At 41.1% G+C, this 21,272-nt stretch overlaps 1 protein-coding gene across 1 annotated transcript in view; it reads right to left on the bottom strand.

The window, feature by feature from the left end:
• The window catches only part of fancl (FA complementation group L), a 23,607-nt gene extending 2,335 nt beyond the window's left edge, over positions 1–21,272 (bottom strand). The window contains exons 1-12 of the mRNA XM_030442506.1: positions 21,145–21,272; positions 20,840–21,037; positions 20,277–20,335; positions 20,038–20,098; positions 19,458–19,514; positions 19,025–19,122; positions 13,203–13,299; positions 10,097–10,165; positions 4,492–4,642; positions 4,231–4,314; positions 2,228–2,273; positions 599–680 (exon numbers count right to left, since the gene is read on the bottom strand). Of these exons, the coding sequence (XP_030298366.1) occupies positions 599–680; positions 2,228–2,273; positions 4,231–4,314; positions 4,492–4,642; positions 10,097–10,165; positions 13,203–13,299; positions 19,025–19,122; positions 19,458–19,514; positions 20,038–20,098; positions 20,277–20,335; positions 20,840–20,926 (891 nt within the window). The 5' untranslated portion in view covers positions 20,927–21,037; positions 21,145–21,272. The remainder of the gene's footprint in view (positions 1–598; positions 681–2,227; positions 2,274–4,230; positions 4,315–4,491; positions 4,643–10,096; positions 10,166–13,202; positions 13,300–19,024; positions 19,123–19,457; positions 19,515–20,037; positions 20,099–20,276; positions 20,336–20,839; positions 21,038–21,144) is intronic.

The raw sequence follows: 21,272 nt of genomic DNA, 5'->3' as shown, positions 1-21,272 counted from the left end.
ACACACTTTCCTCTGTGCTCTCGTTTGCATTTTGGCGTAATGAGAAGCTCCTGTTTTTCTGGGGCTATCCATTAAGAGAGAGGCAGGTAAAAAAAAAAAGAAAAAAAAAAATCAACATCTGGTCAACTCAACTTTTTTGCACTCCTCTGAATGTTAATGAAGCTGAGGCATTAATCACCGCGGCGACAGCGAATAAACACGACGCCCTTTTAACCCGTTGGCAGAGAGGGGAGGGGAAACGAACGAGTGTTTAAAAAAAGAGAGATAAATGGTTTTGCGTGATTAAAGCGATTTGATAGTGCAGAGAATTCTGCCATCTTTGTTATTCTAATGATCTTTTCTGTAAACAACCCAATTAAAAGGAGAATTTGTGCCCACCTCATGGAAAAACAAAACACGGAGAAAAAGAAAAAATATGGAAAAATAGGCAATAGCGTATGTCCGCCCCCTTATAACTTGAAGCTCAAACAGACACACAAACAGGAGGATGCATGCATAGATATAAACGCGCACGCACACACACACACATACCACCTTGAGGTAATCATGATGGGAATGGACATGTTTGAAATGGAAAGGGGGCAACTGTGTGACATACAGATTTTTCGTGGGTGGCAGGTGACGGGAATTCGATCTCCAAAACATCCCGGAGGTTGTGCAAGACGCTGGAGTCCGGGTTCCTGCCAGCAGACCACAGACAGCTCCTTCACACACTAATTAACCACATGCAAATGAGACTGCAAAGACACTGGGGGATGAGGAGGACACGGGCACCACGGGAGAGAAAAAGAGGAAAAGAAAAAAAGAAAGGGGAGGGATAGAGAGAGAGAGAGAGACAGAACAGGGAGGGGGGCGGGGCAGAGAGAAAGATAGAGAGAGAGAAAGAGAGAAAGAGAAGAGAGAAAGAGAGGAGAGAGAGAGAGAGATGAAAGAGAGAAGAGATGAGAGATAGACAGATAGAGAAAGAGATGAGGAGAGAGAGAGAGATATAAATATATATATATATATATATAAAAATATAAATATATATATATATATAATAAAAATATTATAAATATATATATATATATATATAAAAATATAAATATTTATATATATTATAATAAAAATATAAATATATATATATATATATATTATATATATATATATATATATATATATATATATATATATATATATATAAATGAAGAGTGTTTGTGCTGCTTCACACTGCAAAGTGGTGGAGGGAAAAGACGTGTCATGCAGCGAGGCTAATGTAAAAACCTGTGGTGAAATTAAAATCTCTACTTTTAAAAATCAAGCGTGATTGCGTGTGGTTTTTTTTTTTTGGTTTTTTTTCCCAGCAGCAGGACCGGTGTGCATGGTTTGTCTCATCTCACACTGATAACTCCACTGCATATAATGGTGGGAAAAAATAGAAATGGTTGATATATATATAAATTCAAATCACTGGAGACAAAACTTGTGAGCCACCACAGTACAAGAAATGGTCTGTTTACTCTGTGTATAGAGGCAAACATAACCTGTCTTTGTAGTGTTGGATTTTGGCTTCACATTAACACCTGTGTATGCCTTTCTGACATATTTGTCTTATTTGTATTTTATTGAGTGAGTTAATTTTCTGTCCTTCTGTCTGAGAGATCAATAAAGTCTTTTGAATTGAACTGACAAATCTTTATACCTACTCTACTAAAACATCAATGAGCCACACACTGTTTCACTAGCTAACATTTTTTCTGCGTTACCATAAACACACACACACATACTGTAATTTACTTGAGCTCAATCCCACATACATAGTCCTGCTGTCACAAACACTCACTAGCTCTTGAAATATGGAAGAAGCCACAGCTTAAAATAATTAGTTTTAATATTGTTTTTGGTTTTGTCTTTTTTGGTGTATTAGCAAAAAAATTTGCTTTTTTTGCACATTGAGCTAATACGGAGCAACATTAGCCTTCACTTCGAGTCATGCTTTTGACCACCACATGAATCCTAAATCCTTATAGACACTGGGGGTGCTTTTTTTTCTACCATTTTTGTGCCTGTACAGGAATATCAGCCGATATATCAATGTCAGAATTTTCTTTACTCTGCAATTTTGGTATCTGTCCCAAAAATCCTGTATTGGTCAGGCTCTATTAGTAACAAATTGGCAAAGAAACAGCAATAAATAATTATATTGTATTTTCACCGAGTGAAACCTTGGTGAGGCAGAGAATCTTACCACAAGTGCATGTTGGCGTTCAGTTTATTCCTCAGTGGGGTCACCGCTGCAACAGCAAAAGAAAGAAATTATTTGGTAAACTGTGCGACTAATAAAAGCTTTAATTTGATTCTAAGTCTCTTTTCATTTGTTTTCAAGCAACCTGCAGATGCACTATTATTGTACGTAAGCCCTCAGAAAATTAGACTGTCTTAAAAAAACATACTCTGCATACCCACAAACCCCGTCTGTTATTTGACAACAGCCCGGTCCAGCACAGACAGCGGCATCACCACTGTCAGATATGAGCCATCATTGCTTCCTCTGTTCCACAGGGGAGCTTTGTCTCCGTGCAGCACTCATCACTTTCACTATTTGTTATTCCTACATGCAAAAAGCAATATTTCTGCGCGACCCCTCGTCTTTGAGGGTCGCCGCCTGCCTCCCGTCTGGGTAGCTGAAGTGTGTATGTGTTTAATATCTTTTGAGTTGCATTGCTAGGCAACAGGCTAGGAGTTGCATGACCTTGGTTTACAGAAACAATGGCCGACAACTGATAGGAACTTAAATAGACAGCTGAAGCTGAAGCTCGACGGCTTGCCCTGGCGTTGGCGTGGTGCGAATGAAAACGTGCCATCGTGGAAGCAAGTCCTTTGACATGACAACAGAAAACAGTCAACACAAGTTGTGTGGTAGAAGTTGAGACGTGGAGATCGGTGAAAAAGCAGCACTGTTCCTTTTTTTTCATGTACACCTGATGGCTTCTCCCTGATCTGATCTAAATAATGCTGGGCACAGGCTCAATCTGTGCTTTAGTGCCTGTGTTGATCCTCGGCTGGCAGATTATTTAGTGACAATGGGCGTCTGACCTCAGCAATACGGGCCTTACCAAGTGGCTCAGCTCAGCCATTCTCACTAGCGATGAAACAATCAATCAATAAATTAATTTCTCAACATTTCTGATAAATTGTTGCATCTGCAGTGGATCTGCTGCTTCTCACGTTTCTCTTTCTCAGGGATTTATGTGGATAAATTAAGGAATTTGAAGATGTTGCTCAGTCACAACAGCGTATCTAAAAGCCACAATTTTATTCGGAATCACCTTATTTAAACGTAATCGCTGCAGTCTGTGGCGTTTCACGAGGTGCTTTTTCAGTTTTGTTAAACTTAAAATACGTTTATCAGTTACAAACTGTCTCGATAGCAAGGGTGTAATGTTCACAGGGTACTGGAGGAACATCACCCCTTCACCTGTAAAATTCCAATTATATCCTCCCCACAGTTTGGTTGATTTTTTCTCACACCTTTAAACTGACAAAATCCAGATGAGGAAATATTCCCCTTCAGTTATCAGCATGTGTTCCAAGCAGTATTGCATTGCCCCTATGAGCAGTGCTTTCTCGTCTTTTTTTGCACTGGGTTTCACCTCTCAGAAAACACAGAGGCCTGAGTGAGGTTATTGAGTCCGTACACAGCCTGAGAGGAAGATTTGCATACAGGTTGTTCAGTTTTTGGGTTAGATTAACTCACTCAGATATGATAGAACTATATTATTACTACACTGAATCAAATTTGGTTGCAACAAAGTGCAAACTTGAGGAAATTATTTGTTGTAATTCATTTGATGACTGTTAACATTCTACGAAAATGATTTTCTTTAGGACAAATTTCGACCCAATCCAGTGAAAAATAATTGGTGATTCTAGAATAACATCAAAAGTATCACCAAAATTCAGAAATTCAGTTCAGTGTGTCAAAGAGACACGTCCCTCCTTCACTTGCTCACTGCTATTTGTCAGTTAAGTCAACCTTTCATTGGTGACCGTCACCTGTGAATCCTGAAACGACCTCAAAAAACAATTTACTTGCAAACCTCATAGGCACCAGATGACTCCATTATAATGAGAGGATTTCAGAGAGTGTGTCAGTTCTGAGTGTGTATTAGTTCAGATATACTTATCATGCCCTTGCACTGCCTGAAAACACACTTTCAAGTGTTGCCATGTCTCTGGGGTGCTACCCACCGTGCTCGGCTCCCAGTAGGCAGCACTCTGGCAGCATCTCAGGGTGTCTGGGATCCACCTCCACTTTGATGGATACGTTGTTTCCTGCACACACGGATGGGAATGTATTGCTTTGTTATCATATGCTTTGATTACTGTTATGTGGAGATAATCATCTGTGAAGTCCATTGAGTTACCATAGTATATATTTTCTGGGCTATATATTTAAATTGTGTGGCTTGTTTTTGACAATGCTGAGATCTCTCTTCATGTGTACTGTACCAACAGCGATCCGCCTCATGGTGTCGGACCGGCTGGGTTTTTCCGGCTCCAGAATCCAGGTCTTGCTGTCAATCTCGTCCAGGACGTCCCAAAACTTGGTCAGGGACTCCAAAACCAGCAGGAACTGGTTGTAAAGTTGGTCCAGAGTACTCTAACAGACAAGAAGACAACAAAAACTGAAACACTAGAGAATTCCAAGGTGCTCCCACAGCATCCTCTTCATTGTTACTGAACATGACCTGCAAATTTAATTTCTTTTCATTGCAAGCTAGTAGCAGTCCAGCTTCCAACAACGAAAATGAAACTGAGTTTACGTCCCTTTATGCTACATAACAAACTATATTTTATAATGGTAGTAGGGCGGATACTTCTGTATCTTTTACCAAATGGCAGCAGGAGGAGCAGACTTTGGTTGGGGTGGGTGTTATCTTTTAGTATCCTTTGGGTTTTGTGTAACAATAATTGCTCCAGAATTTAGCCTTCTCAAAAGTTTCCATCGGGAAGTAATTGGGATTCATCATCTGGGATTATGATTGCGTTAGTCTTGAAGCCTGCATGGAAGGTGTTGAACTCCTTGGCTGGAGACATCAGCAGTCAGTCTCCTGGAGGAGCTCGCTTTCTAGTCTGTAATGCTCCACAGTCGCTGCAAAAAGTGTCTGGATTCAGTCTGTTGTAATTGTTATTTACTGTTCTATAGACGTTATGTGATTCAGCTTTGTATTCATCCATGTTTACAGTTGTAAGCGGCTAGGCTGGCCTTCAGAGCATCACAGACATGTGATAGACAAATGTCTTCAGATTCTGAGAGGTCCTAACTGCAACCTTAGGAACAGTATCGTTCACAAATTTGCCAATAAATCCAACAACAAAGTCTGTAAACAATTAATGATATTGTTAGAGCTGGACCTGTAGATTTCCCAGTTTACATCACATAAAACTTCCTGCAGAGCTGTCTCTACTTGGTCAGTCAAGCAGCTTAACCAGAAAGTCTAATTTCAGGCGTTTAAACCGCCAGAGTGCCAGATTTGCTGAAAGCTGGAAGAGACTGCGGTTCGTATGCAACCTTGATCGATGTGCACACCCTTCGAATTTAGCACTGTTGAAATCCTCAGTCACAATGAGGGCTGCATCTCCATTGTTAGCTTGGTAGCTAAAAAGGACATCATTCAACTCAGACAAAGCAGGTAGTCTGCACTGAAGATCACTGAGACTAATTCCAAGGAAAAAGAGAACTGGTCGCATTCGATTGTCTGGAGCTTCAATCTGGGTGAACCTGAGAGACACCATCTCCCAGTCCCCTTGATTTTTATGTCCCCATCCTTATGTCTTATGCCCAGTTGTTTCTCTTAGTGCCTTCTTTGTGTCTTCACACCAGCATTTTCTCTCTCTTTAGGATTGTGCTGGGCAAAATACATGATGAAAACCTTTTTTATTGCATGAATCCATTCCAAATATCAAGTGTGTATTGTGTGTGACGAAAGCTGAAGTGATCGGTTCTATCCTTTGATTTCATCAGTTTGTAGTTGAGATAACATTGAAACACCGCATTGAACTGTAAATTCGTGTTTTTTTATACAACCAAATGAAGAGTGCTACTACAGCTACCTTTCATTTGAGACAACGAAAGTGAACTGAAAGTACAGACAGCAGCTGACCGATTGGTAAAAACTAAGAACTTAAGGCACACACACACACACACACGCACACACAGAGAAGAGAAAGGGAGGCTGATAGAGGTGTCAGAGAGCAATACAGATGGAATGAGAGGGAAAAAATTAGGGGAAAAAATGAACCAAAAATTATGGGTCATTGTGCCAGCACAGTGCACACAATTAAGCATCGTCCAGGTGCTGAGAGCCTCAGCAATTACAGCCCAATTAATGCCAGTGGCATGATTATGGTTATAGCTCAGTATAACTACGCTAGTCCCAGTTCAGAAAGAAGAAAAAAAAAAAAGAATAAGAGCTGGTAATTGAATTCTTGCTGTATCTGTGAGAAGAACATGAGTGAGAGCAGAAGTCTGTAAGAAAGTATAAAAGAGCCTGAATCTGAGCTGAGATATTATCTATTTATGCTATCTCCCACTGACCTCAATTTAGTTCTTTAAAGCAGCCAGACCGAAAGAATTCACTCCTCTTTGAATGGATCCTATTAAACTGTACTGTTTTAACCTCTTTTCAGTAAGTTATGTCTCACTGAGCAGCTTCTGATTTGTAAAGTGATTAAGACAAAAAAAAAACACAGATGAATCCCCAAAGCCTCAGACTGCTCTCAACCTATAGGTGTCTTTAAAATCACAAGTCAACATTTAATCTGACATGTTCTGATGAAAAACATATTTGGCTTATTTATGTACAATAAGTGTTTAAATCTACTGTGAACTGGACACCATTACTGTATTCTCTCTGGCAATACAAGTACAATACAAATTATGGTAGGTAGTTATTAATTGTAGTATGTGTGAGGTGAATACAACGTGTGATTGTAGACCTTAAAAAGACTTACTGGTCGGATCCTTAAACTATATTGGGACTGCATCTAACGATAATTGTATTCATCTGATCGACTGCTTGTTTTAATATAAAATAAAATATGCAAAAAGGGCTGGGTTTTGGACTACTGGATAAAATTAAAAAATGTGAAGGAGTCACTTTTGGCTCTGAGTATTGTGATGAGCATTTTTACCTCTGTCAAGGACTTGTTTCTTCCATGTTGTTGGTCGGTTGGTTTGTGAGCAGAATAACAGGACAGCTACTGAAAAGATTTCCTCAAGATTTGGATGGAGGATGGTTCTCTGTCTTCAATAGACCCCATTCATTTTGGTGCTGGGCCAGATAAAGGGACGGATACAGGAATTATTTCTCAATTCACTGCAAGATAGGGACATTTTCAATAATTTCTCAGGGAATAATGCAAGGATGTTGATGGGAAAAATCTACAAGTGAGTACAATTTAATGCAGATCCTAGATCTGGTGATCTTAAATTATGGTTAAGAAGTTATGGGAGGTTTCAATTTATAAACAATTTTTTTTTTTTTTATATTTTAGAGTGATACAGGGCTTTCGGGTTTGATATTGAATTAGGCATGATTGCGTTTTACTGACAGCCCTTCTACTTCAGTTTTGCTTGAAAAATGACTGAAATTGTAATAATCAAAAGAGATATCTTTATATTATATGATCATTATCTTTCTTTAGATTGACGACTAATCGATTTATTAACTAGTCATTGCAGCTTTTCACTATATGGTGCTAAGATACAAGACAAAACAAACTGTTTCTGGTGTTTACACTCACATTCACCTTTTTTATTCACACTGAAACCTCCTGGACGTCTTAATTCATGCAGGATTTGGTTGTTAAAAATCACCCTTGTGTAGTCTGCGAGCACAAAGGACACAAACTACACACACAGGTTTATTTCTCTTCCCATTCTAGTTCCACACAAATGCACAGAGTGGCATGTCTTGGCCCTGCAACAGAGCAGGCAATAATTACTCATTCAAATGAACATGTCAGGACTGTCGACAGACAGGCCCTTCCCCCCGCCACACACACACACACACACACACACACACACACACACACACACACACACACACATCAGACAAAACACACTTGGCACAGATGCAAGCACACACACACACACACACACACACACACACACACACTTCATGTTGCAGTGTAGGAGAGATCCATCAACGACCCAGCAGGCAGACAGGCTCCATACGGTAGCGCTGTTCTAAGCTGGTCCTCACTGTACGCCTGCCATGTATCAGCTCAACAGTGCACACACACATGCACACTCGCTCACACACACACACACACACACACACACAAACACACATTTGCATCTCTCTGCTCAAATTCTCTTTCTCACTGTTCTATGCTCTCTGATTTTTGTCTACACTTTCACGCACACACATACACACATACACACACACGCATGCAAACTATATTTGAAACACTAGGCAGAACAATCCAGTGCTCAGATATGGAGCAGTAGTTTTCGCGATGGAAAAAGAAACTGCTGGTGTTACACACACCACCCCCCAAGACATATATCTGTATGTGTGTGTGTGTGTGTTTTTGTTGAGTGAGTACAGACAGACACACAGACTGAGAGGCAGTGACAGAGATGACAAGCGGAGTCGTGGGTGAAAGAAGCAAGACGGCAAACAACAGTAACGAGGAAGCAAAGAGATACAAAGAGCGCACAGCTGGTTTTACATCAAAACAGTTTCATGCCAATTATAGTGGACTACATTTGAGGGGCTGAAAGAAAACATCTTCATACAGCAGGTGGAGAAGTGTTTTGTCAAATTATGCAATAGGTAGCACAGGATGAGTCAAGTTTTATTTGTGTAGCCCTTAATCACAGTTTGAGTCTCAGAGGGCCTCAAATTGTCACATTACAAAACATCAAACACGCCTGTCCACATTTGAGGCTCTGAGGTTTAGCAAAAAAAGAACTTAAAAAATATCAAAAACATCTGACAAAGAAATAATGTGACAGACTTGGCACAATAGAGTCTCACAATATAACAGCTGGAAATTTGTGGCCTTGAAATGTCTATTAGATGTCTTTCCACCGTGACCTTTTAAAAATGCTGCATGTCATGGCGATTGAATTTGGCACCAGTTTTTACCGACATTAAACATACAGCAAATAAAGGATAATGAAGGACAAGTTGTGTGAATATTTAAAAAATAAATCACAGAGCAGACTAGAGTTATGGTCTATGTCACCCGTGCAAGGGCACAATTTGTACTGTGGAGAGTTGGGGGTTGTCCTACCTCCAGATTTTACAGTCTCAGTTTCATTCTCTCGCTTAGTGTCCTCTCGACTGTTCAGCTGCCAAACTACAGATGAGAGAGGTGAGTTGAAAAAAGTATTGATTCGCTTATCTGAATAAGCCTACAGTGAGGTTTGTAGCAAAAATGCTTCAGCAGCAGCAGTAAAGGCACTGTGAAAGTTCCACCTCTCGGGCTACACAGCTGCCTTTCTCTCTTATAGGTGGAGACCACTGACATATATAAAGATGGAAGACGCCAGGTGCGGATTGGCCGTCAGGATCACCGGGAGAATTCCCAGGAGCCTAGCAGGCTGATTGGCCTGGAGTGTCTGGCCAGTGTTATAAAATGCTAAATTAAAAATGGGTAAATCTGAGAGAAAACACCACAGGGCAGCTACAGTCCCTCAGAACTGTACACCGTCCACCTCCCATGTTGTAATCGCATCAGCCAGTGTGGAGAGTGCGTGGGGCCATGATGTGACGAGAAAATCAACAGCACAGTCTCAACAAGAGAAAGTGGGAAAAAAGTGCAGAGAGAAAAGTCTGGGTGGAAAATGCCACGAAAAGCTGTGAAATTACAGATATCTTCACAGGCAAGGGGTATGGTTGGCTTTTAAAAAAAAAAAAAAAAAGAGTCCAAATATGTAACCTCAGAAAGGATTCATGTTTATTTCACTGTTCAACGCTAAAGTCTAATTTTTCACTGACAGAACAACACCTTTTAAACGCCTTTCAAATATCCTCCAACAACTTAACTTAGAAATTACAAATACTTCTGGTAGACACAGTTTGTGTGTACATGTACATACCTGGGGTGTCCAGGTTATGAGCAGAGGGATTGGCAGGTCAGCTGAACATTCAGGAGCCTCTGCAGGGTGCTATAGGTGTAGAAGATGAGCTTAAATTAATATATCATTACACGTAAAAAAGAATAAACCTCAAAAATTGATCTTCTGAAACCCTGCAAGTTTCCAAAAGCACCAACTGCTTTAATGTGATAACATGGGGATTCGTCACCAAATATGAAGTTTCCTGACAGCTCTCTTTAGTTGCCTCTCCTCATACTTCCATCTCAGTGATCAGTGATCTACAGTCTCTCTCTGTTCACCTTCAACATCAAGCTACTTCCAGTCCTTTCCCTGTGCTACTCCTCTCTCACTCCCCTTCCATCCAAGCCCTCATGTGTCCATGCCAGTGCTGCCTCCTCCCTAACTGTGCCTGGCGAGGGATGACCTGTCTCTGGATCTGGCGGAAGCAGCTGGGATGCGGGGAGGACTCCATGCTATTTTTACCTGGTGCCAGAGGGGTGAGGGGGGCCAGGTGGGCCAGGTGGGCAGGTGGGCACAGAGTGGGGTCCAACCACCCTCCCTTGTCCCTGGTGGATGTCATCTGGGCTTAGGTAAGCACCACCGCACTATGCCTCTCACCCACACCACCTACGATATGCAACCCCGCTGTGAGATGTTTACACTGCCAGCTACTAGATAGTCCATTCTGACTGAGCTTTACTGAACTGTACTTTATACTTCTGCTACTCATACAACAGTAAATTTGACTTTGAAGTATTTTTTAAAAACGTATATATTACCCACAATTCATTAGAAATGTTTTTACATTTTTCAGTTATAATACAAGGTACATTTATTCATTAACACGTCAGTATGTCAGAAATCACACATTTTGTTGGGGACACACTACATTTTCCAAGGGCCCACTCAAATGACCACATGTGGGTCCCGGGGACTCGTGATACTGACAACCTAGCAACATCAATATGTTATTATAGGGATAATTGTAAATTGAGATAATTGTGAATGTCCTCTTGAAAGCATTGAAAAAGCTGTCTAGTTATAATACAAAGAGTAAAACTTGACCTTTTAAAGCGAAACTCTCGCCAAAATGCAACCTTTTTGTGAATGTACCTGAGTCAAACCTTTGAGTAAAAGCATAATTACGATGACAGAGGCCCTTTTAAGATTTACAGTATTTTCGTTTTTGGGTCAAACTAATTTTCAATGGGAGAGCTACGGGCACTTTACGATAGCATCAAAATACTGATTGACTAAGAAGGCTCGACACAACATGTTATCACCAGGGTCTTTACACATGAACACAAGCATTGAGAACATTGTTTGTGTGTACACAGAGTTTGCTAAAAATAAAGTTTTTGAACAACTCACCTTAGCAGTAGCTTGTTCCACTAGCAGCCGTCATGGCAGCCGAGAAGTATCTATCTCAGAATGCAGTGTAACATGGATGAGAGTTAGGGTGGAATGCTCCTGTCTTCTGGCAACAATGCGACGCGATATCTCGCATGACTTTTTCCGGCTTTTTGAGGCTCCTTTTTCAACTTTAAGGTCAATATTGTTTTTCACGAACGACAAAACAACGAATTATCCATGCATTTATATGGAACTAAGCTTTAGGAGCTTTCCACCTTAACTCTCCTCCAGGTTACAACATTCTGAGATAGATACTTCTCCACTGGGAGGACGGCGGCTAGCGGAACAAGCAACTGCTAATGTGAGTTGTTCAAAAAACAACTCTAAAAACTAAAACTTTTTAGGAAACTCTGTATACACAAACAATGTTCTAAATGCTCGTGTTCATGTGTAGAGACCCTGGTGATACTACGAGCAAAGTTTCATGTTGTGTCGAGCCATCTTAGTGTTTTAAAAATAGGGATTTTAATGCAATCGCAAAAGTCCCCCAGCACTCCATTGAAAATGAGTTTGACCTGAAAACGAAAATACGGTAAATCTTAAAAGTGCCTCTTTCGTCGTAATTATGCGTTTACGTTAAGGTTTGACTTGGGTACATTCACAAAAAAAGCCTAGGTTGCATTTTGGCGAGAGTTTTGCTTTAAGCAGTTCGATATGTGGAGTCAACAGTTTGACTGATGTCTCTTTTTATGGCAGTCCACCATGGATGTATTAAGAGAACTGGATACACCACAACTAAGCAAGACCCGCAGGAAGACCCCAGACATTTTTTTCAGTTTTCATTACACATCATTTCTTATACCTCCAAATAAAAGTAATAATAAATAAAAGTTTAAATAATCAGACTGCCCTGTTGGCTTTTTTACAACCTGTCTGACTGCTACTGTTTCTTGTTCCATACTTTATTGTTGCAATGTTACTGTGTTATCGATGTTAAACATTCTTTTTGGTTCTTATAATGGGGTCCAGGGAGTCATGGGGATCACTGAGTCTATTAGAGGAAGCTACCAGCAACATGAGGGGCATTCTGATGTCACCATTAATTGAGACTGCAGATGTAGAAATATAATAAACTGACTAGTAGAGAGTCTCATCTGGATGCAACTACAACTCAATATTAAAATCAACCATAACTATTGCGTGTTCCTGGGAAGAAATATCGTTATCATATCATAACTCTGTCACCTCTTGTCTGACAATTTGGAGAAATGTGACATGCAAGCATTTCAAACTCAGTGTAATACACTGCCATTTCAGCGACCTACATTTACCTTTACCTACAGTGGGCAAAGGTTTTGTGTACTTCTCTCAATAGCAGTGAGCAGAAACAGCGGCTATGCAGATGAGTGTGGGTGTATTGGTTTATCTCTATGCATAGAGGAAGATTTTCTATCATGCCGGGGTCTATGTGGAGATTTTATCTGTACTACATCTCAGTCACAGCGGGTTATCATGTCTCTCCACACCCTCTCCAGTTTGACCTAGATTTTGGGGCGCAGATGTAAATCACTGATTTGCTATCAGCAATTTGAGCATCCAATATGCGTTTGGTGAAGTTGGCCTGTTTGGATTTGGATTGGCTATAGGTCAACATCAAGCTGTAGAGTATTCCATTTGATGATGAATAATATTCAGTGTGGAAATTATCCAGTCCTCACAGTAAACTGTGTGTGTTTCTGTATGTGTGTCTTACCTTTGACTTGAGTTTTATAGTGAGAATGTGCTCCCGCCCAGAGGAGTCCTCTGCCTTCAGTCTCAATGTTTGGAACTCTGTGTTTATGAAGAGCAGCCTAGAGATGGACGCACACAATACATATGCAATAAATCAACATCCATTCACGGAGAAGGGTACACATAACTCTGTAAACTGACATCAGCCATCATCCACCGTTAATCACTGCTGCAGAGAGCAATATTGAGACATCAACTCTGCCTTTAGATTTATCGCTGCAGGTTCCAACACCGTGATATTAAATCAGGGTACAGCTATGCAATCACGCCCCAAAACACACAGGACATAACTATAGGCTTTTCTTTTCCAAATTCCAATTTGCATTCTTCTCCGGCAAGTGTCTTCTGGATGCTCTAATGGAAAAATGCCAGGAATCATGCATAAAGAGATCCAACTGCACAGAAGCTGAGAGCATTATTTCCATGCTGAGTAACCATCGAAACATCCTGAATTCTTTGCTTTCTAATAAATTGTAAGCGGACACACTGACGTTTGCCCTTCAGCTCATACACATCTTTACCTGCCACCTACTAGATACTGTGTACGCACACATGTTCTAAGGTGAGATTGCTCACTTTTTTTAGCTACTTTCATCCTCGGCTCCGGGAGAAACTATGTGTTAACTCCTTTTTGACCACTTGCCCAAACACTTTAAAGTGAGGTGCTAGATTCACTACCCCTACGTGGCATTTAACTTCCCCGGGCAAGGCTGCTGAAAAGCGAGGCTACAACAGTAGTCTCTCCCAGTCACTTGACCCTTACATTGCACATCGCAGCAGTCCCTTCACAGTATCCTATATAGCCGCAAACCTAAGTCAGGGCCCGCAGGCCGGAGGGCCAAATGTCTTGCCCACGCGGACCCAGAGTGACTATGCACTTGACATAACGTGAAATAAAAGTTTGTGTGCCTCCACTTCATTTTGACCTTGTCCCCGGTGGTATGCTTGACCCTTGCTCTATTGCTTTTACTGCTCGCTTTCTTAGTCCTTGGCTCTGCCTCGAATACACAGCACCACTCACCAGCTAGCCGGCTGCCTGTCATCAGAGGCAATGATCAACAATAGTTCTCCCATAATCAGTAAAACAAGGCCCTTTCGAGGTGCAAGGTCGACTAGGAGAACCAGTCAGTTCAGTTGCTGACAAGTGGCTAAATGACAATACAGAAGTTGTCATGGATATTAAACGCCATCATGCTGAACAGAGGGACTCTCACTTTAGTTGCAAATTAGTCTTACTTACTTTAAAATGTTTACAGAAAATGTGCATAATATTTGTGTAGTGGGACGCTTCATGGTTGTTTCGGACGGAACCAGGGCGGTGCCAAATTCGGGGTTAGCCTACAAAAATATGTCATCCAATCACAATTCATCATCAATGGTGAAAGTGGGACATTAATGTTGAAGTAATTTTGTCAGGGCTAGGCGAAGTATTGGTTAAGAGTTTGCTTAAAGACACTTTGGTGGGACACATGACTAAACAATAAAGACAGGAACAAGCTTCAGCCAACATCAATCTGCCACTTTTGAGTGTAAAAATTTAATACTAACACTACAAGGACTTTAGCAGATACAGGAGACCGATTCAAGCTCTCATAGAATGATGTGTCTCACAGTGACCTTAGGAAGGGTTCATATTTTCAAGCTTTAGTCAACCTGTAAATCAGACCCCATCCTTCCTGGGCTAATTATAACCTATTGAAGCTGAGGACAAAACACAGTCAGATTTACTGCTGCTCGAGCAGTCACTTCCTCCCCCCTCGAGTCCCTCTCCGGTCTACTGAGACCTGAAGACTAAAGACTGGTCTAAGACAAAGGACTGGGACAGTCGTCCCCCTAGATTTACAGTACAGCAGGATGGATGCTCTATGCTGAGGCTGACATGGCTGTATATCTGCTGAGGATTTATGGAGTGTGTTAGAGAGGAGTGATGTGAGCAGTGTGCTCAGGAATGACACACACACACTTAGGGAAGTGATGGAATGATGTGAGACAGTGTCGGATGTGCCCGATTCATAAAAGTGTCTGCTCGTTCAAACACTTGCAATCAAACGCAGGCAAAGGGCAGCAGTGCTGAGGTAACATACACACACTAACATCTGCACACACAAACACACAACATCATAATCACACCAGTTCAACTCTGTGTCCCCATCATGCTGACCTCATACATTTCTGCACCCAAGTTTACTTACATTCACCGCCCTCCACTTCCCTCTCTCTCTCACTCTAAACCATCACATATTAATTTACATTCCACATTTTAGGATGGTGTCAACACTGATATGGGATAAACACAGGCCAAAACAATCTAGCAGCACTTCAGAAATGAGTCCCAGGTTACTTCGTATTCTCAGGTACACATTTAAAGAGAGTCCAGGCACATAAAATACCCCTTACTGCTTACAGCAATAAATACACTATACATATCTGTCAAGTAGGACTCGGTTAATAGACCTCTCCAAGTGAGGGAAGTGACAAGCATCTAAATGAACAAATCAATAAATATGAAGTTGAATGGTTGAAATAAAGTGCTGGTGATCATGATTACACGAATCAAAAGAATGGTGGTTCTCTAAAAAGGAAAATATGTTTCCCTTTAATCCTATTTAACTTGTGATACCCAAGTACGTCAACACATATCCTTTGTTTGATTTCTGCAGTTACCGGTCTATAAAACATGGCTGCGAAAATCATACCGCATGATTTTGAAAAGCCACATATTTGACATGAATCTTTACTAACAGTGTTCTACCAGAGGGACAAATAGCACTTTGCACATCCTGCTATAACTGTGAAAGGTTACATGAATATGACCATTCAGTTTCAATACTGTATGTTTAAATATGGTGAATTAATGGAGTCCTAAGCAGAGTCCTCCCCCTTTTTCAACACCTTTTACAACATGGTGGCTTGTCAAGAAACTCTCTCATATTACAGATAAACAGTACACTTACACGTGGTTCTGAAAACATTTTAAGCCAGATATAGGCTGACAGAATATTGACCTATATCAGAACTGCCCACTTTTTACCTCTTGATCTGAAATAAGTCAGCCTCCATTTAAAAGCAGGACACAAAATGGCACCAGACTCGTCATAAACACTCATTTAACAGCTAACGCGTAAAAAAAAAAAAAAAAAAAAAGTTGGTCTTACAATTTGATCAAGTTGTTGTTGTGGATCATTTCTCACTCATAATTTGTGTGGATATGCACCGTATCAGTTCAAACATGGACTTGGTATACTTCACGAGGACATATACTATCCTAAGATACCAGACACATCTTATTTTTGTCATATATGTGGTCCAAATATGACCTCATTTCTACAGTACCTGGGATGACATGAACTGGTGATTTAAGCGCTATAAAAGTGGTCCCATACTGGGAGTTGGCTATCTCCAAACATGTAACCTGTGGCTCTCTCTCTGATCGGAGAGTATCACCATGGAGATCATCATATTTGGATCATATCTGTGAGTACTCAAGCTAGAATATCTCTGGGTTCTTGTTTTTTTTTTTTAAAGCACAGTTAGGAAATACTAAAAGCAGGACTGACATAATAGTTGTTTTCCAAGTGGATATTAAAACTGCAAAACAATAAATGTGCAGAATGCCAAAAAAATAAAAAATAAATGATATGACACGGTATTCAGCTATATTTCGTAGAGCAGATACAATGTAAGTTAGATCACTTATTTAATAGAGGACAAGTCGGAGCTCAGTACCAACCAACTTTTAAGGTTTAGTGCAGATTCAGAAGTGATTACGCTGGTGCATTACTAACACATATTTTCCATCTCCTCTCCTCCGAGGTCTCACACCCAGGATAGCAGGGACTAGCTACTTGGCCATGATGGAAACAGCGTGACAGTCAGATGTCCTGCTGGGAAGACTGATGAGAGCATCCCATTTGCAACTCCACAGCCAAGTGAGCTGCTTCCAGACAGTGCACACCATGCACATTTGTGCTTATGTGTGTGTGTGTGTGTGTGTGTGTGTGTGTGTGTGTGCACATGTGTCTGATTTTTGTGTGTGTGTCGACAAAGTGATTAATGAACAGTGATATCAACACATATGTAGTGCTAATGTGTGTTGCATGAGAACTACGGTCGAGGAATATTGAGGATGCTGTAAGTCACATGCACACAAACAATGTATGTGCATATCAAGTGCACAAGAACACCAAACTCATAAGGAAAAGACACATCTATATATTAATTAGCTTGGTTTTCAGCCTAACGGTGCTAACCAGGACATTTCCATTACTTACAGGACGTAACTGCGTAAATCCCAACACTATTTGTCATTGAATTTACATCACATGATTAACCCATTAAGACCAGATCCAACATTTGTGTTTAAAGGAGTCATTTATTAGCTGGCCTAATACTGTAACAAAACAAATAAGAAAAAAAGATCCACTTTAAAAAGCATCTAATCCCTCAGCCCTGGGCCTGGTCGGCCCAGCAGAGCCCTGCAGTCATAGAGCCGATAGAAGTGGCCTCACAAGATCAGCAACACGGTGTGACAGGGTGCTAACACTGTGAGAAGAGACGACTCGCTGTACGTACACCGAGAGGCTGCGAACAAGTAGTGCCAGCTGTGCCAGTAATGAGCCCAGGAGCTTCTAAGCTCCAAGTGATCGCCACTGAGTGATGGCGGCTGACCTACTTGACCTCATTTTCCATTAATTAACACGTGCTACGCCATCTCCAGCCAATTAAGATGACCACACTCTCAAAAGCAGAAATTGAGACATACGGAGAGAGAGAGGAGAGAGAGAGGGAGAAAGACTCACTTACCTGGCCCAATCAGCAGACAGAATTACAGCTGAAAACCCCTGGTGGCTATTAGCACGGCCCATACCAATTAAGACGCTAAGCGAATCTCGAGTGCTTTGGAGATAGAGGCCCACTGTGTATAATGCCTCCTAACCGTAACACGACACTGAAAATGATGTTGGTCCCATTTCCAGCATAAAGCATACCTTCACCCACCACCCCACCCCCCTTCTCCTATTACAACCTGAGAGTCTTCAATTAGAGCCATTTGCATTTTGCTAATATCATAATTGTAGCCATGGTCATTAATAGGAAAGTGGAAAATGAGTGTAGTAGTCAAGGCTTAATCCGAGCTGGGGGAGAATAGATATCTTTCTACTAACTACCCCCTCCCCCTTCTCTCCTGACGAGTGGAGAGAGGGTATTAGCCGGGCCTGTCACCACACATGGGCTGAGAGTTATTAAATGTGACCTGGATTTAACTATAACTCAATAACTAAAAATAAGGAAGTCATTAAGAGCCATTCGTTAATGTGGAGCTGTGTTGTTGCAGGGCTCTCCAATCACTTTAGCCTGCTGAGGGAACAAAAACAAGTGCTGCTCCATATACTAAGCTGTTCAGAGCAGCGGAGGTTTATAGCCATACATTCACCTCGGTTTGTTAATCTTACCTCTGGGGAAAATACACATGTCGAGAAAACCTACATAAATAACTTACAGTTTCAATAACAACTTTCCTTGTGTATTGCTTGTGAGCTGCATTTGGCCTACAAACTCAGAGGTGTACGTACGTACGAAGGCATCTACAGGTATAAGAAACTAACATTTTATGCATTTAAGACATGCTCAAGATAATTTAGAAGAAGAAACATTACCCAACTTTCCAGGGGCATGGGTTGCATGTCTGAATTTTTGAGTGAACTTTTTCTTATAGCTCCAGTGGCTTATGTCTTTTAAAACCTGGTCCGAGATACACTGATAGTGCTCCTAGTAGTCACTTACTTGGCCCATCCAAGGGTCTCCATCTCAGAGATGAGCTGAGAGTAATACTGTGGAGGTGGGATGGAGCGGCACTCAGGAAAGCTCTTCAGACCCACTTCCTGCAACGACAGAGAGAATGCTTTGTATGTAAAGCCCAGTTCATTATGCCCATGATCACAGCTACCCCACTTCACCATTATCTTCTACTGCAAGCAAACAACATGAATACAGCTAGAAGACTGAATCAGAGCCATTATGTTTTATGGCATTGTTTGGTGGCAAGCATGTAGACCGGTACACTACTCATTAATCTAATGTAATTTTAATATACACACACATATGTGCCTCACAATCAAGGCTATTGATAGTGCCTGTAGGTTCCCATTTACTCCCTATTCATAAAGCAACCATGTCAAAGTGACCGTGCTAACCACTGTGTCATTCTCCTCCTTACCAGGACAGTCTTCAGCTCCAGAATGAAACTGACAAGATCAGGCGACTGTTGCAGCCTCTGTGAGAAGGCAAACAAGAGAGAAAAGACATCCTTGAATGGGAGGATAATGAAGTGACAGTGTCTATTTTTTTTTTTTCCTCTAGCCAGCCATTCAAATCAAACACAGTGTTTGTGATTAATGGGGGCTGCCACCAGCTTTAATAATTAATGATAGCTTAAAGGCTGTGAAAATAATGAACTTTGCAGCCCGGGGTGAAATATCAATCTCATCCAAATAACCCTGAGGGGCCACATAACAAATAGGGACATTTTCCAGGCGATGTTAATTAAACAGTGAAAAATATTTTTCTCTACTTGTGAGCGAGGCGAGCCTGATGGGTGACAGTGAGTACAAGAAAGACACCAGGCACGATGCACAGAACACAAAGGAGCCAAAGTGACATGACAAATAACATGGATCACAGAACAGTCAACCTGATCTCAGAAAGAGCTGGCAGCCACAGAGCAACAAAAAAAAAATATCATGACGCAATTTGCAGCAAAATGTAACACAAGGTTTTGTGCTGGATGCAGAGTTTACCTGCTTCACTATGTGCTCATACCCACGCAACAGGTGCTTTAACCGCCAGCAGCAATGCAACCTACAAGAACGAAGATATACACAGTTGCAACACGTGAAACAGTGTATAAAACACATGTTCTGTTCACGTAGCAGCACACTGCAAAATGCCACACTTTCTTGAACTTTGGGACATAAAATTCTGGCAACATCGATATACTGTAGATCTTATAAAGAGAAGGCGTGATCACAGTTTATACCTGCTCCGTGCAACCTGACGATCTGGTGGAAGATGTATTCTTATCCTGAAGTCTCGTTCCTGTGAGAATCATTACATTACTGTAGGTGACATGACAGGCACACAACAAGAGAAGAGAACACATGGTATGCCAATATCCACTAGGAAAATTACAGAGAGTTACTGTAGCTATTGGCAAACTAGATAGAACATAAGGTTGCACCAGTAGCAACTTCTCACGTCAGCGCACACATAGACGGTAACATTCAATGTAAATGTGGCTTTTTACGATCTCCAGCAAGTCTGACATTATCATCAACTCGTGACTGTTAGCTATGTGGCATCGTAATGCAACCATTAATGTGTGTGCACATTAATGAAAAATAATGGTAGTGAGTATTAGACATAAGCCGAATTGACCACAGGTTCGTATACTTTTGTGAAAGGTTTAATGTTATATTGTACTACTTATCTAAATTTGTCCATGGCGAGCAATCATTATATTGACAAAATGTTGAATGTAGTTTGGCAAATCGTTGGTTTAGCTAGGTAGAATACAAGACTCACGCATCAACTTAACGTTACCTGGACTGTTATGAATCCGTCATAGATAGTTTTCTCTTTGTTGAGGGGTAAAAGCAGCGGGTTGTCTTTAACCAGTGAAGTTTCCATCGCACCAACTGTTAATCTTGAAGTTAACTTGAGTTCATCAGTCAACCTCTTAGTCAGTCAGCTGTCGGACCATGAGCGCTGCTTCCTTGGCTAACGTTAACGTTAGCAAGCCTGGCGGGACCAACAGTTGTTATAAGATTTCTCCATAACCGGAACGCCTGAACACAACACTTGAGCTTCCAGAATTCAGTTAGGGGCTATTCAATCGCAGAATTTACCAAGAAGTCACTTTGAGTGGAGGACTTTTCGCCGGGTCACAGTTTTGGACCTGTAACCAGGTCACAGTTTGCAACGTTGACGGAGAGAGAGCCTCGCGCCAGGAAAAACAAAACAGACAACGTCACAG

Source organism: Sparus aurata, chromosome 15 (genome assembly GCF_900880675.1).
Source record: "Sparus aurata chromosome 15, fSpaAur1.1, whole genome shotgun sequence".
Classification (NCBI taxonomy): domain Eukaryota; kingdom Metazoa; phylum Chordata; class Actinopteri; order Spariformes; family Sparidae; genus Sparus; species Sparus aurata.
This window is presented reverse-complemented; position numbering and strand designations above follow the sequence as displayed.